Source organism: Lottia gigantea, assembly GCF_000327385.1.
Source record: "Lottia gigantea unplaced genomic scaffold LOTGIsca_52, whole genome shotgun sequence".
Taxonomy (NCBI): domain Eukaryota; kingdom Metazoa; phylum Mollusca; class Gastropoda; family Lottiidae; genus Lottia; species Lottia gigantea.
Genome location: NW_008709781.1, coordinates 1,475,845 through 1,493,227, shown reverse-complemented (window position 1 = coordinate 1,493,227; position 17,383 = coordinate 1,475,845). Strand labels below are relative to the sequence as shown.

The 17,383-nt window shown below is 31.3% G+C and overlaps 4 protein-coding genes across 4 annotated transcripts in view; 2 read left to right on the top strand and 2 right to left on the bottom strand.

Annotated features, from left to right (window-relative positions):
- Window positions 1-808: 808 nt before the first annotated feature.
- Window positions 809-3,669, top strand: LOTGIDRAFT_234536 (hypothetical protein). Its single transcript, XM_009062646.1, has 6 exons — window positions 809-902; window positions 1,447-1,561; window positions 2,063-2,151; window positions 2,542-2,658; window positions 2,815-2,871; window positions 3,205-3,669. The coding sequence occupies exons 1-6, from the start codon at window positions 828-830 to the stop codon at window positions 3,307-3,309; spliced, it is 558 nt and encodes a 185-aa protein (XP_009060894.1). The 5' UTR covers window positions 809-827; the 3' UTR covers window positions 3,310-3,669.
- A 276-nt stretch (window positions 3,670-3,945) lies between these two features.
- Window positions 3,946-7,492, bottom strand: LOTGIDRAFT_206883 (hypothetical protein; the record flags this gene model as incomplete). Its single annotated transcript, XM_009062645.1, has 6 exons — window positions 3,946-4,031; window positions 4,263-4,348; window positions 4,736-4,806; window positions 5,101-5,151; window positions 5,488-5,515; window positions 7,394-7,492. 6 exons carry the CDS (start codon window positions 7,490-7,492, stop codon window positions 4,019-4,021), a joined length of 348 nt encoding a protein of 115 aa, XP_009060893.1. The 3' UTR covers window positions 3,946-4,018.
- A 383-nt stretch (window positions 7,493-7,875) lies between these two features.
- Window positions 7,876-14,484, top strand: LOTGIDRAFT_219211 (hypothetical protein). Its single transcript, XM_009062644.1, has 9 exons — window positions 7,876-7,898; window positions 8,700-9,106; window positions 9,309-9,442; window positions 9,834-9,976; window positions 10,301-10,397; window positions 10,689-10,841; window positions 11,084-11,256; window positions 12,939-13,110; window positions 13,449-14,484. The coding sequence occupies exons 2-9, from the start codon at window positions 9,016-9,018 to the stop codon at window positions 13,641-13,643; spliced, it is 1,158 nt and encodes a 385-aa protein (XP_009060892.1). The 5' UTR covers window positions 7,876-7,898; window positions 8,700-9,015; the 3' UTR covers window positions 13,644-14,484.
- Window positions 14,485-15,903: 1,419 nt separating this feature from the next.
- The window catches only part of LOTGIDRAFT_179098 (hypothetical protein), a gene marked incomplete at both ends in the record, with an annotated part of 24,213 nt that continues 22,733 nt past the window's right edge, over window positions 15,904-17,383 (bottom strand). Inside the window, 4 exons of the mRNA XM_009062643.1 lie at window positions 15,904-16,049; window positions 16,158-16,159; window positions 16,271-16,500; window positions 17,079-17,132. Of these exons, the coding sequence (XP_009060891.1) occupies window positions 15,904-16,049; window positions 16,158-16,159; window positions 16,271-16,500; window positions 17,079-17,132 (432 nt within the window). The remainder of the gene's footprint in view (window positions 16,050-16,157; window positions 16,160-16,270; window positions 16,501-17,078; window positions 17,133-17,383) is intronic.

The following is a 17,383-nucleotide window of genomic DNA, read 5'->3' as shown; positions in this document are numbered from 1 at the left end:
GAGCAGAATGTGTAAAATGTAAAAATCTCTATTCTATTGCACAATATAGGCACAGCAGTGTATTATAAATGACGTAATACAAACCTATTTGGAACAAGGTTATAATGGTATTACATACTACGAGCCTACAAGCAACTAATTATACGCGTAATCTCAGAAAACTATTCCAATGGGGAAATTTTACTATTTTATAAATTTAGCAAAAAGAGGGAACAATTTTAATAAATTTGTTGAGAAATTTTTTTTTTCTATTTGCACATATTGACAAAGTGCTGAGCAAGGCAGTACTTTACAGACCTCTTCATTCGGATAGGCTTACTTTAGTGGGAGATTACCAATTTTAATGATCCCCCAGGACATCAACTTAGTAGCTTCACATCTGTAGGACCATTTGTCAAAAGTATCCAGAATGAAGAATCGTTAAAAAATATTTGGAATTATTTCATCCTATTCTTCATTGGGTCTAACTAAATAGTATTTTGGTAATTAAGACTAAACTAAGCCAACAGACAATTTAAATTTCAAAACGTTTCCTTTAATGTAAGAAAATAATAATGAGACATTCTTTACAGGTGACAAACGAGATAGATAAATTGAGTAATCATTGTTAGTTTTGGAATTACAAAATTTCAACAGAATTTTCGTATAAAATTATTCTTTTTCTATGCGAAAATTATTCTAATTTTCTTAAAAAGAGTTCAATTTGTAATTCAAAGGCAGATTTATTGGAGATTTCGATGTTGTCGGTGTCTCAGACGAAAGCAATACTAACCGCTCCCTATTTTGATGACCTAATTACAGGTACGGATGTGAAGGTAAATTTCAAAATGGCGGTGTTCAAGCAAAAAGTCCTATGTTGGACTCTTGCTAGCGCCACATTTGCTGGCCTTATATACATAATGGTGAGTATTTTAATACCTTAATTATCAACGTAAATGAATAACCAGGCTTATATAAAGTGTTTTACCTGTAGATTAAAATTTACCTGTGCTGTATTGAAAATGAGTCAGTTGTTATTACAACAGTGGTCAGATCTGAGGAATATTATCAACAAATTAAATATCATTCTTAAGTAGATCGGTCATCACCTCTAAATGAACAGTGACTGTATTACACTAGAAGTTGATAATAGCATTGGCCTTTACAGTGTGATGTTACACATATTCAATTCCAAAAGCAAATATGTTACATATGAAATAAATTCACCTGTTTCCCAATGGTTAAAAAATAAGCACATTCTCGTTCTGTCTGTAAATGAAATGCTCCAAATTTTTTATTAGACAATCATTACCATTTTGAAGCAAATAATTTGATTTTTAATGGAATAATTGCCCAAAAGCAGAAAATTTCAGTCTTGCTAGTAGGCCTTTCTATTTAAAGAATGGTGTGGGATTCATGCATGTGGGATATAAACAAATTGACTATAAATTCATGATTTGATTCCAGATAACAGTTGTTTTTGCTGTTGTTCTAAGAACTGTTGATCTGATAGCTATTGGTTCACCAGATATTGAAATCAGTAGAGGATTCCACACACAATGGAGATCACATCAAGCAGAAGGTAGGGTTACCTGCATTATGATATAGTACAGTTGGTCAGAGCACTGACAACTTTACATGATGCCATTAATTGATTGGTTTTGGTGAACAAATGTAGGTTGTAGGTTCTTATATTGGTCAGCATGTGCATACTGACCTTGAATGAGTCGTCTTTCCTGATTATTCCTGTCAACTATGTTATAAATAGGTAATGATAATATGAGAAAGATCAATGTCTAGAAATATGGTCAAGTACCAGATTTCTTAATACAGGAAGTCCATTTTCCTGATAATCAAGACTTATAAATCCATTGTGACAAAGAGTGGAAGGGTTGTAGAGTATATATGGCAGGAAATGATTGGTCCTATATTGAATACTGTCTTCACTAGTTTCAACTGGAGTAGAAAAGTAGGATGTAAAACTCTGTTCCATTTCATGTATTTCTATATCCAAACAATCCTGTTATTCTAAAATTCATATTATCTTCATATTGTAATGGGATTTTCAATTTTCATTTTACAGCTTTCCTAGCCAGTGACATTATTGTGTTCATTGGTCACATGATTACACTGATTTTTACCTTCATCTTGCTGATTTATGTTTCACGCGAGGTAAATATTTTCATTGTCTTTAAAAAATTGCACCATTAAGAAGATAACTTTGTATACTTTCTAGAAAGGATGTCAAAACAACTAACTCAATCGCAGAGTAGCATAAGGTTATAGTAGCAGTGGAGCTAAGAAATGAAAGGCATATTTAACCTGAGGAGTTTATTATTTGAAGAGTGAAGAATCCACTACAACAGCTAAAGCCAATCTGCAAATAGCTCAAATAATGTTGAATTTATGTAAAACCTTATGGACATCAAGCAGTCACTAGATGACAATTGTTGTTTAAAAAAAGATAGCAGAGGATCTCAATGGCACAATTGGGTGTGATTTCTTTTTGATGGTGATGTATAACAAAGACACAATAATTTACTTTAATGTCCTTTTTTGCAGCATTTTGTGATGTATATGGACACACTTAAATACTATAGAAGATGGCTCATGGTTTACACATTTTTTGAATTCTGTTTCTCAGTTTTCGAATTTTCATTTTATGGAAATAACACATTTGTAAGTATAAAACTTTTCTTGGATTTAAGGGCTAATATCACATATGAGGCATACTGGATGTTACTTTATTTTAATGTCAAAATATCAAATACTTGATGAATTTCATTTTCCTAAATTAAGATATTTTTATTAAATATTCCCGTTGTTATATTGTAGAGGTTAGAGTTTCTGGTATTTATTTGGTTGTATTGGTTGTTTCGAGTGGCTGTCAACGTAAGTAATATTATCAGTTAAGATAGCCAATTGAAGGACACTGTGGAAGATGTAAACATTACCATATACTAGTGCATTATATTTTAGTGCTCTTAAATTTGACTGTTTGAAATAGCCTACGCCTACACCCTAAATTCTGTCGCTTGAGAATTGAAGGTTCAACATTCAGAAATTGCAATATAACCACAAACAGGTACACTTATACTTTTGGGTAGTTCAAGAAGTATTGTAACAGTTTCCCCCCCAGAAAAAAACCATACAGGCACTCCTAGTTATGATCATCCCCTGATGTGCTCATCTGTCTGATATATATTCTGAATTTTCTAATTATAGATTTTATTCATTCTGGTGATACAATCGAGAGAAGAAGAAATGAAGGATGAAATGGCCATGGAATTGAGATTCTCAGAGAAAAAGTACAGCCATTCATATGCCTAGATATCCTGATATCATGGAGAATTTGTATATAGATTTATTTTTAAATACAATTAACAGAAAATAATTTCAACAAAAATTTATTTGAACTGCACAAAGATTCAACAGAAAGTGCTTGTCTTGTTTTTATCCTTCATTCTAATTTGAAGAATTATTTGTTTAGATTATATAACATTCCAATTTGTTTTCTAAATTTATGAAGTCAGTTCCTTTTAGTTTTCAACTTAACATTCTAATGTGCTTTTATCATTCCATTTTATAACTCATGATTTACTATAGATTCATTCATATCAACAATTCATAATATACTTTCTTTTTATATACGTCTAAATATTTTTATATTAAAAGTATAGCTATTGGTGCATTTTTATTTTCTCAATATTAATGTAAAATTCAAGTTAACTTGATTCGCAATCATGGTTTGTTTCCAATTATTGTCTCTTTGCAATAAGTATTTCCTTGCAAGTTTGACATCATGTCATAAACTAGACCCTCTGTCCCAAGTCTAATAGAGAATTCACTACCAACAAACCTAATGTTGAACCATTAAAGTCTAGACAGTACACATATTTTTACTGCCTACAAGAGTCTAGCTCTGGTTGACATTCTCAATAGTATCAGATTAGTCACAAATTTAATGATTGAATTGAAGAAACTTTATTTTACAAAACATAGTGACAATGTGAGAGTTGACAATAAATAATCTAGTTGATTAATGACCATACCTGAAAAACAGAATGATAAAACATTTAACTTATGAAGAAAATATGCTTCATAAAATCTAAAAGGTCTGGCCATAACATCAAGATTTCTAATAAAAAAAAAAATTGATGGTCTAATCTGCCCTGATAGATATGAAAATATCATGATCCCTCATAAAAAGCACTGTTGGTGAGTATATATATTATGCAATATTGATTGTATTTCTATTTTTGTGTTATTTATCAAAAACTCACTTTTGAAATTCCCATTCTCTATTATCTAATGGACAAACTTGTCGAGTTTTTAACCATCTTGTAATACAGTGGAAATGAAATGCATGCTGAAAAGGAAATAATATGATACAGAAAAAATATACTATCGCAGCAAACAAGTAACTTAGCACCTTGTATAGCTTGTAAAGGAAAATTATACACATTTAGAGATGTTTCTAAACATGAACTGCTCACTTTATGAAGATACAATGAATAACACAATATTGGTCTGATTATTTCACACTAGACCAAAAATGGACTGTTTAAGGAAAATTCCTTAGATATTCATATTTTGTTTGACTACAATTTATTTGAACTTTCTTATGAAAACCATATTAGATTTGTCACGTATATAGCCTTTAAAATTTTACACCTATGTCCACTGGAAAAGATAAGGGATTTGCAAAAAAGGTCTTGGAAGTCAAAATTGGACAAGTGATAAAGACTTAACTTACATTACATACACCCCAAGCTACAGTACATTCTTCACTAGTGGCTGATGCTTGATTAGCTTGACATTCAATACCTACAATATAATATAATACAAACATTAATAAATATAATAGCAATTATTTAATAAGTATAATGTTGAAACAAATAATAAAGTCTATGTATAACAATATGTAGAATAGATTTTAACTTTTTATCTTTATCCCTGTATAATAGTTCATGTATACTTATTAGTCTACAGATGATATAAAACTGGAAATGACTGTTTCCCTTTATGTCTCATTAAATATATTTTTACAATTGATATGGCCTGCTATAGACTAAAAAATTAGCAATGGTCAACAAATTGACATTTAGATAGATTACTTACATAGATCCATAATATGATTTCTGCAAATAGCACAATTATCAACAACAATATCTGAAAAAAAAATCATTCACGTCAATGTCAATACTAAATGATTTATTGCTCAACAATGTCCCTGTGGATCAGACGGTATCACAACACAGTCAAAGGGTAGGCTTAACTCACGAAGAAGGTAAAAGCCTTACAGTGTTGGGCCACAGGGACATTGTAGAATATCATTTAATTGACTCATAAATGGTTCAGCTTTGGCTTTTATCATGGTGAAAATTCTCAAAAATCAGTGATCCAAAAATGGCTGACTGATTTGTATAGTGCATCCAAGAAATGTATAGGGCCCGATTTGTACGGCTAATTCTCAATAGGCTAATTTGATATTTTCTTATCACTTACCCCAGGCCCACAAGGCTACAGCATTCCACTGAAATAGATAGAAATATTTGTTATCAATACCATTTTGAAAATTACAACAAAAGCAATATGAAGTGTGTAAAGAAATTTCTCACTACATAATCACTCTGATTCAAATATTGATTAATCTCAAGTCACCGTTTCTCAAAAAATCTTACTATCAATCGTAAGTCGTAAGTGCTGATTTGATCATAAATGGCATTTCTCAACAGATCAAAATTATCATAAGTTTACGACTAAATCTGGTGTAAACTTAAGAGTGGTCAAAGCTGTCGTAACTATCAGGTGGTAGAACCAAATGATCTTTTTTTCACAATAAAAGAAAGGCGAAACTGCCTACAGACTACTTTCTATAGCTTTATTCTAAAAGTTAGCTTTATTCTAAAAGTTAGCTTTACTGTTCGCTGTTAATGAGGGTGAAGATATCGATTTTACCATGGATCTATTTTCAGTAACCTCTTTGATGAAAAAAATCTACTTAATTTTCATTCAATTCGATTTCCTTGTCACGTCGCCTTCAATAGACACTTTGTCATCTACTTTTAAGTCGGTATTGCGCATGCTAAGTTTAAAACCTTGATCATACGACAATTTTTATCGTAAGATTATTCGTGAAATATACGATAGTCTTTGAGAAATGCACATAATAGTAAACTTAAGACAATCGTAAGTTCAGTCTTAAGTCGTACGATTTTTTGAGAAACGGGGCCCAGAGACTCTCCCATAAAAATAACCAAAAGCCTACGTACAGCATTGCTAATCTAAAATAATTGAAATCAAAATAAAACTGTGGTCTCTGTATTAACAGTCAATATAAAATTGCAATTTTGACCTAGTAAATAGTACAGTGGTGTAACCTTTTTTCGTATGTATTAAATGTTTCCTCAGATATTCTACTAAATATTTAAAATTGGTTTGTTTCGATTTTCTTTATGAATCCTTCACTTTGACCCATATTTCATGAGCAACCAACTCGGCAATGGAGGCAGAATGCGTCACCTATTTTCGTGTACAATGTTTGATCTATAAATAAGTCGAGAAAAACGCGATGTATGGATACCGGGTGGTATAATTAACTTCTCTTAGTATTTATCTTTAATATCAATTGATTATAACTAGTGACAATTCCTTCAAAGAACCACGTTTTTAAAAACAAATGGTGACTGACAAAATAAGATACGTAGCGCAATTTATTGCTAAAAGTCACTGAAACAACATCAGAATATGGCCCACTTTGTGTTCATAGAAATTTTCTGCTGACATGGAATCTGCTAGTTGATAGTGACTTCATTCGTTGGACTACATTCTAGCAGACGACACTTGGAATTCCGATTCCGAATTCAATATTTATCATCTGGTAGATATCGGCTTTAAATATCATGTCATACTTGTGTTGAGTATGAAAATGATGAAACTGGAAGGCGAGAGGGGCTTGGGTTCTCTTCATCGACCATTTCATTGTAATTCTGATTAATTGTTACACCTATCTGAGTTTGTGTGTGTGTTTTTTTCCTATCACCAAGTTCTATAATAATATTAGCATCATGTTTGTAATACCGGTAGTACTTTATCACCACGCCATGGCTATATACAGTATATTATATAACATGCAGTGTATTTTTGTGTTTGTGTCTTTTCAACTAAAATCATACTAATGACTAACTAATTTTCACATAATCAATAGACTTATCTATTGCTCTGTGACCTAGGCCAGTGCTTTCATTGAGACTCGTCTCAATACACCCTAACACCACCAGGGACAAAACGAATGACTGGATAAACGAGGCAATCCTTTCAAGGAAAATAACTATTTTTCACAAATTCCTGATTACTTTACGAATCTGAGCTTCATAATAATGTTGATTATAATAAATAGATAACTGAATACCTTTTTCACTTCAAATCGCTTTTTAGAACCCTTTTCCCCACTGACTGAAGGAGTTTCTCCAAGATCGTCATTTTCGTCGATTTCCATTGAAGCCGCCATCTTTGTTTATAAAGTAACTGGATAATCCGGACAAAAGTTCATCGCAGTTTAAAAATAGACTCTTTCCATTAATCCCGTAATTGAAATCTAATTAGCGTTTATTATGTTGCACTCAATGTATCAAATGAAAAAATAATGTTAACAAATGAACAGGGCAGTTTGTTGCCATGGTAAAGAAATGCTACGTTTTCCGTTTTGAATTGAATTGAATCGAATCCAGAATTTTCCGTTAGCCCGATTAAGTGCAGAACAAAATGTCGGAGAATGTTGGTTTGTTAAGTGGAAATGCACAATCTGGTGACTCTCAAAAGTCTCATGGGCATTCCTGTGGTGATAAATCATGTGGGGAAGGCAAAATAGGCCCCAATTCAAAAGCTCACCCTATTTTTGAAGCCATAAAGCACGGGTAAGTAGAAAAAAAAACGTAAACATAAGGTGGTAATTTACTGTATGTATGTATTCTTTTTCTGTCAAGTGAAGTGTCACTTCTACAGGTTCTTTTATAGTGTCGTTAGTGATAGGTCAATATTAATATACAGTACAGTCAATGTTTGTCAGTAGGACATATTGTTTATCATAGTAACCCAACTTGTATTGATCAGTGTCATTATGTGTAAAATAGGAAAGCATGTAAAAAGTGTGTAATTTTTAGTTTATTATTGGAAATTATAATGTAGTTTGTCATTAGCCTATTAATTAACTCCTTACTTATATAGCTTATAAATTATAAATGGCCATGGTTCATCATTTTCGGGGGTTGATTTGTGTCTTGAATATAATGTAAATAGGTTATTCTTTAGAAAGTTACAAGAACTGATAGGAAATCACATAACAACTTCAAATATACCTCAAACCAGAAATATTGCTTTCTTTTTCTATACTATACACTATGTCTCTTCTATATGGCAAAGTATCAAGAAATGATGAGTCGTCATTTTAACTTTCAAATACAGATAATACTGTACGCACTTGCATTTGAAGGCTCAAATTTCAAAGGTGAGCTAACACTATTACAGTACCGTTTAGCTGAGCTAAATATTAATATTTCTAAGACATAGGTACGAATGGTGAACGTTTCAGAAGTTTTTTTTACATCAAAATTAGTTCTAAAACTCTAAGTGGAATGGTTATGGTTCTAACATTCAGCCAATAAAATTCTTATATATATATATGCTCAGGTTTTTATTTCTACAATATTTCATTTCAGAATTCTGATTCCTGTTCAGACATACATAGAACAAGAAGGTGTGGAGGTGCTCAGAGTAAGAGATGAAAAGGGTCACACACCAGCTCATTGGGCATGTCTTGGTGGACATACAACAATTCTTAGACATATCATAGAGAACAAAGGACCTATAGATGAGCCCAGTGAAAATGAATTGGGTGCTCATCCTATTCATTGGGCATGTGTGAATGGACATATTGCAGTGGTAGATATTTTAACTCAAGCCGGTGTTCCCTTGGATGTGACAGATAATAAAGGGTGCTCTCCCTTACTTGTTTCTGCTCAATATGGACAGACAATGTTAGCAGGGTATTTAATGGGTAAAGGAGCTAGGTTACAGTTAGTTGATAAAGATGGTGATAATGCTTTACATTGGGCAGCTTTTAAAGGTAGGCATTGGCATGTGTTGCCATTGAGATTTATAATTTCAGGGATTTTTATTCATTCAAAGATGGAAAATAATACACTTTGTGACATTGAAATATATTTGTTCAAACAAGAACTAAACAAATAAATAAATAGCCTGTTTCTGTTGCTTTTAATGGATGCATTACTATATTATTGTATTTTTTTTACCCATTCTGTCTTCAGGATACTCTGAATTAATGAGGTTGTTAATCTATTCTGGATTCAATCCCCGACAAAAAGATAACTTTGGTCAAACTCCTCTCCACTTAGCTTGTATTAATGGTAATTTAACAGCTGTCAAAGAACTATGTGAACAGGTAAATTATACTGTGCTTTACTGCTATTAATTTAGTTATCAAGTTAATTACATTTCACACTTGCATTGGCTATGATTGGCATATTTCAGCATGGTGCTTGTGTCATATAAAATTTTGATTTGAGTGAGTCTTTTACTAGACTAAGCCATTTGATATAGTAAATAAAAAAGACTGTCTTTCACCCCAATGTCAGTATCAGGTCTGGGTAAACCTATGCTATTGATAGATATAAAGTCCTCTTCATGACAGTTGTCTTGGAAATAGGAATTAAGCATTCAATTTTTGTACTTAAAACATATTTTCGTAGCTAAGTGATTGTTTCCTTTTTTTGAGTAGCATCTTTTTTTTATTGATAGAATTGACATTAAGTTTCACCTTTTTGTTTAAACAGGATGGTGTTGAAATTGATCTGGCAGATAAAAATAATAAAACACCATTGATGTTGGCTTTAGGTAGAAAACATGAAAGTATTGTACAATATCTGAAAAAAGAAGCCCGATTTAGAACAAGTATTTTACCAAGAATAGATATTTGGTAAGTTAGATTTCTCTGCTGGTATCTGATGTGATCTTACAAAATAAGTATAAACTTGTTAAAATCATGTTTTTAACCATGTTTTTAGTTTGTGGGTCCATGAAGATGCCTTGAAAAAGTTGAGATTTAATGAAAATACTTCCAAAAATTTTTTTTTTTGAGAGCCAAAATCTATTGATATTGAACACTTCTCAGAGTATGATATTGATTATATTTGACAAAGCCTAGAAATTATCATTAATGATTGATTTCTCATAGAAGCACAGTATTTTTCCAATTGCACTTACCTACTTATTATTGTAATAAATGTTTGTTTATTTGCAGGTCTATACTATTTGGACCACCAGGCAATACAAAAGGAGCATTATTATTTTTTATTATAAGTTTATTATGTTGGGGTTATCCTATGTATATAATTAAGGTAAGATATAGGTTTTTGATTTTAAGTGACCAAATTATTATTAATTTATGAATTATTCCAAAATAATATGCAAAGGTATGTATAGTTATGGAAGGGTTAAAATACAATATTATATGATCCAAGTTCTTGCAGTTCTTCTTGGTGCTACATTTGGAGTAAAACCGTTTTCTATATGATCTTGATTTATTTTTTTTTGATATAGAATTGATCTTTTTTCACTGGTCAATAAGGATTTACCGGTAATTTCGAATTTCAAAAGCCTTATCATTGATTTTATATTGTCTATTTCAGTGTCTGTCAGTAACATTCTATGATTTACAAGTCATACATTTCTTATTTATTACCTGTAATGTATTTATGTGGATATCATTATATCATGCTAGTACAACAGATCCAGGATTCCTTCCTAGAAATATTCCAGAATATGACCAGGCTATAAAACAGGTAAACTTACCCAGTATGTTTCATATGTTTCTCGCTCTTATGCCTAAAAAAATAATGTCTGTTTGCTACTGGGGTCAGGAGATGCTCTATTCTTTTAACGATGTTATGGGAGAATTAGCATAGTCTTTCAAGCAAAAAGGTTTATTATTAGGAATATATTCCATTTTGCTCAATATAAGTAGTAAAATACAGTAAAAATGGATTAAAAATAACTTGCTTAAATGAACTAAATCATGTTTCAGGTTGCTCACTTTGATGAATGGAAACAAGGAAACAATCCATTAAGTCAACTGTGTCATACCTGTCGTACAGTTAAACCTGTCAGAGCCAAACATTGTCGTATCTGTAATAGATGTATTAAAGAATTTGATCATCATTGTCCATATATTTATAACTGTGTTGGTTATAACAATAGGTAAGATTTCTATTCTTTTCGTGGTGTATGACATTGCTGATTACATTTATTTTACATGCATGTATCTCTCCTATATGGCGGTATTTTATTGACACCATGTCCTTTTGTTTATTCACATATGCTTACAGAGCTAAAGAATGAATATGACACTTAGTATTGATTTAAATGCAAAATGAAGGTGTGTTCAAGTTTGAGTGTTCTGTAGAAACATAGTAAAATGTTTAGAACACGATGCCACATGAAATAAACCTCAAAATATTCTTTTATCTTAACCACACTCAGTATCTTTTAACCAGGTTGAAGATTATTGAATTCCCCAATTCCCAATTCCCTACAGCTTATTGCTATGGGACCTAAATTACTCCAGAGTAATGTAGCTTAGAAATATTTTATTTATGGAAATGTGGTTTTAGCATTTGTTAATAAAAGATATAATATTAATAATATAAATGTAATAATAAATAACTATCATAGTAAAGATTGTAGCTTCATATCTTCAAATATATATATATATATTATTTTGTGGTGTAGACAAATAACTTATATTTTTTGATCAATTCTATCTATTGTGATGGCTCTCTGCATGCTTGCACACTTTTTCATTCTATACTATACTTTTATTTTTAGCTTATTTTTCCGGTTTTAAAGGGATATATTAAATATAGTCATAGTTATTAACTAATTTCTAACAAGTTGTTAATATGCATATCTACACCTTGTTTCTTCTCCTTTTATGGGTGTATGATATCATTTTCTGTCCAATTGCATCGTTAGGTTGTCTGCCTATACTATTCTATCAGAGACATCACCTTTCAATAGGGGTTGTAAAAAGGTTTTCTGAACTTTTATGTGTAAATAGGGAGCATTAATTTGCAGCATTTCAATTTTCATTCAGACGCTTCCACTCAATTCCACAAAAAATAAGTGTTTGGATGACACCACTCAACACACATTTTGCTGTGTTTAGTGACTTCGTCAAACACTTATTTTTTTACTATTACTGTCCCTGATACACATAAAAAGAAAACTTCTTGATAATCCCTTTAATTTGTACTAGTTGAATGCACCCCATCTGGCACAGCTCTGCATGCTGACATACACAAAGATACACACTATATTCAAATAATGTTATTAAAACAAATTGTGGCTAACTAATGCATAAGTTTGAATAACTAATTGTATTTTCTTTGTATTTGTAGGGTGTGGTTTTGTATATTTATATTTGCACTCTTCCTAGCAGCCATCACAACAGATTATTTATGTTATTACCAACTATTTGTGATTGGGTGGGATTGGATTATTTTTATTGGTTTTCTTGAAGCTGCTTTCTTCTCTATAGGTATTACAGTAGTATTTCTGATGACTGTAAGTATCAATATCAATTGTCCTGATCTACTATACTGTTTTATTATCATATAAACTGTACATTGTTCATACATTCTTAGTTGATTTAGAACGACAAATATTTGGTATATAAGCAATTCCATACACCAATCCAAAATTGGTTAATACTTATATATTTGGATGCAAAAACAATAATATTTTCGGCTTTTTGGACAAGAGTTATGTTTTAAGATTAGAATTTGTTGAATGGATTGGTAATGTACTAAAATACAGTTTATAGTATAATAAAACAGTATAATATGACAAGTAATTACTTTATACCTATTTTGTTATTTCAGAGTCTCATTTGTTATCTTTGTTATCTGTGTAGCTATAAACGGTCTGATCTCAATTGATTTTGGATTTGTTATTATTGAATTTGAAAATTGGAATTTTCGCTATGACTACATTTTTGGCTTGTTCTTGTTATTTATATACGAATTGATAGCCTTTTATATAGCATGTTTTACGGTAAGTTGATGTCTTGAATAGTGTTTCAAATGTGTAATGGTGATGTTTGTTAAAATGTTGAAGATCTATGATACACATTGGAAAAATACCATAATAATGTAGAATAAATTGTCTCTACTAAAGAGATGCCATGTTAATAAACCCTATCTTCCAGTAGCATCTTTAATCTGGTCAGAAATGTCATAACTGATTTTGGCCTACGATGAAGATGATGAAATAAGTTCTTGGGAAATTTTTATTATTTCTTGTTGAGACACAAAGTAATTAAGGTATGTTCTTGAAGCTTTTGTAAAGAGGCAGTAATATATACATTTAATTCTATAATTTGTTTCTTTTAGGTTGTACATGCTGGTCTGAATTTAACAACTAATGAAAGAATAAACAGAAATAGATATAAATATTTAAAAGATGGAAAAGGAAATTATTATAATCCGTTTAATCGGGGAGTGAAAAACAATTTGTTGGAATATTTACACCTGAAGAAACCTCTGAGAGAACAGGAAATAGAATATTTAAGTGTGGATATAGTCTAGATTATTTAAAACTGTGAGTGAGTTCTGAAAGGCCTTCGTATGTTTTGTTTTGTCTCAATCATCTTATATGAACAGTCATAGTACAGATACAGCCATCATTCTACAGCAATAGTAAACTACATTGCAATATACAAATATTGATCAAGAATTATTCTCAAACTCTCAAACAGTTAGATTCAGGTCCAGCTCAGCTGGCATGCTAGGACTCTGTTTTCACTGCAGAAAATGCCCCTGTGGTTCACTTGCTCCTGATGCCATTTTGGACAACAGCGGTAAAAGTATCACATGACAGCTTATATGCAATTGTTTGGACTTTGAGAAAATCTGGAATGATCTGCCATCTCAAGTCTAGTGCACATGTGGAGTCAATTATCATTCGTGCCAAAAACATAAAACAGGAGATTTTTTTGTCGCACTGTCTTCCAAAGCAAATGGCCGACTGTGAGTTTTCAGTTGCTCGTGACAAATGGCTGTGCTGTTTGTTGACTTATGTGTGTAATGGGCTTTAGATGGAAGTGAACACAGTCTATTATTATGAGTAAGATACGCGAGAGCATCAGAAAACAGGGACACCAGTTAACTTATTTTCCAGCTGTCAGTAACTGAAGATATTAAAGTATTTATGTTTACATTAAATATGAAATAAGTTCGATGTAAAGGGAAATATACAATGTATTGTATTCATTATCATAATATATAGATCATCATTATAGAGAAGTATGATCTATTCTTCATCTGGACTCGTACATACTTCTATTATTTTACAGAACAAAACATCAAAATTATTGTTTTTATTTAGTCTATTTTATTTTTTATTTATAATAAAAATAAACTTAAATTTAACATCTTTTTTTTCCCTGGCATCACTATTGTGCAGATTGAAAGATAAATTTTTCTGATCTTCCTCAGTCTAAGTTGTATTAAGCAAGCCACAAGGTAAAAATATATGGCTTACATCATTATATTTGCTTGTTAAAGGGGGACAATGTACACAGCCCTCCTTCATTCTTTTACAATCCTATAAATAGTGACAGAAACCCCCTCCTGTATCTGCCTAACTGAAAAGGAAACTTGCATACGTGAGCTAACAGGAATCTGGCATATTATGTCATTTCACACTGCTGTTAACAATTCAAACTCAGCTAAAAACTATTCATAAGACAGGAAAAAGATTTAATAACAGAATATACAATAACACATTATTATTAAAAAAACAAATCAGATCATAAATAATAACATTCCTTTTATCACAATGATAACAACCCTCAATTCACAGTATAAAACATACACATTTAAGGATATTTCCAAACAAGGAGTAGAATAAATAGTATAGAATCAATACAATTAGAAGTTAAGAATGTTATTACTGGATACCAATAAAATGGACTTGGTGTTTGAATTTTGCATTTTAGATTTAATTTAAATTTTCATTTAAAACACAAGATATTTGATAGTTAACTAAATACATATGTATAAAATGTATAAAAGTTAATCATCAGACATGAATTAAAAGAAATATTTATCTAGTACATTTATTAACTCAAGCATTATAGCCAGATTAGTGAACTAATAGAGTACTAAGAACAAAGTTATGTGATACAAATGATTAAGAATTGTAGTTTATCTAACATTCAGGACCCTATGATGTGAAGGCTATCCTTCAATCTCTTGAACCACAGCTTGTTTAATCTTCACCTTCTGTATTGGATCTAGCTTTGATTGAGACAAATTGAAGTAAATGTTAATACTGTACTGGACTGGAGTGTGAAATTCGTCACAAATATTGGTTATTATTTACATTGCTTTATTCTAATTGACTAGAGGTTCTAGAATGTAGGAAACTTTGTCTTTTAAAATAAAACATCTTCTCAAGTTACTGAGATTTAGAAGGGAAGTTTCTAAGAGAGAATTTTTCTAATCGGAACCTGGAATCTATCTCATGCTAGTTCTAGCATCAAATTTGTATCAAGAAATCTTGGTTAATATCATTTTTTTAACAACATCAACCAATCTGAATTCTCAATGGCAAGCCCAAATCAACCAATCTTAGTTCTCATTTAAGACGAAAACATCATCTGAGTTCTCATCTAAGACAAAAACATCATCTGAGTTCTCATTGTTAGTTTACCACAACCCTATGAAGTTTGGGACAATAGACCCCTAATCAAATCATCTGTTTTTATAGGTCACGTGGATGGAAGACCTCAGTTAGATCTACATGTACATGCTTGCCTTTAAAGATGTTAAATTAATCAGACATCTATGACAATGTACATTCCATATTACCCTCTTGACTAATAGGCAGTTTTAACATTTTCCCTAGAGCTCGACATAAATAAGACATGGTACCAAATCTACCACTAGGAGCACTGTCATAGAAATGTTGATTAATATTGGCTGCACCTTCTGATTCCTCTATCACCTCACGTGGCATTTTCTGAAAAAAAATTCAATTGTCATATAGGCTACTTTTATATAACTTCTGATCTTATAATAAATAATGTTATAACTAACTGCTAAAGCCCAAATATTACAGAATCAACAAAATATGACATTTGATATAAATTTATTGATATAAAACACTACTTTATGACTGGAAAATTTCCCAATTCCCATGAATAACAAACCCGGTAAGTAGCAAATATTTTACCTGATCAGCCAGAAATATAGCATTGGCCTCATGAACAATTTTATCAACTTCAATAATATGATTTAAATCTATTTTAGAATTATCATTTTCTACTAATAAAGTGAGGACCATTAGAGCTTCCACCATTAACTGACGATATTCAGGTTGTGGTATTTTATTTAATACCATTTCTACTTGTAGAGCAAACTTAAACTCTCCTGATGTCATCTAGAAATATATACAATATGTATTGTCAGTCAGTTCAAATTACCCTGAGAATAGATAAGATTCAGTGTCCTATGTGGTATATGGTGTGAGATTATAAATACAGTAGAAAATAGAAAAAGTGAATACACAATGCAGACAACAATGGCTTGACTTTTTTATCTACCAGTCTTGCACCGTATGCAACATTGGACACTGTACCTCATCTATTCTCACCTGAAGCCACCCTAGGATCATGTTCCTTTAGCAACAGTACGATGATTATTCAAGATGATCATTATCATTGTACCGTTGCTAAAGGAACATGCCCTAGGTTGTGTATAGAACCATACAATGTATCTGACTATAACTTGAGGCAAAGGACCAAACATTTCTAAGAATTTGCACACAAATAATCAGAAAAAAAAGTTTTATTTCCTACTCTTCAGCACCTTATAGCTTTAATGAAGATTGGTGAAACTATGTAAAGTCCAATTAAACTGAGTTTTGACTGCATCAAGAGATCTTTAATCAGCACTGACAGTCAGTGAGGCAAATCAAATAAAATATTGACATTGTCATAAAAACTAATATCATCTCACCTCTTGTGTTAAACTGCTCTGTAATAGTTGACCTTTTATTGATATACCATGACACTAAAATATAACAATAACCAGATTAATCTATCTGTCTTTCTGGTTTTGAAATTCTGTTTTTTGAACAATATTTAGCAGGGAATTTTGGAATGTAAATTGTCCATAGTAAGGTCAATCTCTTATAAAACTGACATATTGACATGGCTCTGTGTGAAAATAAATGCTTTTAAACAATTCAAAATCCTGCCTCAAAGCATATCATCTTTTAACTCTTGCTATATACTTACTCTATGTACACATTCCATATTCTA

Excerpts from the sequence above, each read along its gene's own strand:
- LOTGIDRAFT_219211 (XM_009062644.1), top strand. The coding sequence starts at position 9,016 with ATGTTAGCAGGGTATTTAATGGGTAAAGGAGCTAGGTTACAGTTAGTT. Across the intron at positions 9,977-10,300 it reads TTACCAAGAATAGATATTTG|GTCTATACTATTTGGACCAC; the intron begins GTAAGTTAGATT and ends GTTTATTTGCAG. Across the intron at positions 10,842-11,083 it reads ATGACCAGGCTATAAAACAG|GTTGCTCACTTTGATGAATG; the intron begins GTAAACTTACCC and ends ATCATGTTTCAG.
- LOTGIDRAFT_234536 (XM_009062646.1), top strand. The coding sequence starts at position 828 with ATGGCGGTGTTCAAGCAAAAAGTCCTATGTTGGACTCTTGCTAGCGCC. Across the intron at positions 1,562-2,062 it reads GAGATCACATCAAGCAGAAG|CTTTCCTAGCCAGTGACATT; the intron begins GTAGGGTTACCT and ends TTCATTTTACAG. Across the intron at positions 2,152-2,541 it reads TGATTTATGTTTCACGCGAG|CATTTTGTGATGTATATGGA; the intron begins GTAAATATTTTC and ends CCTTTTTTGCAG.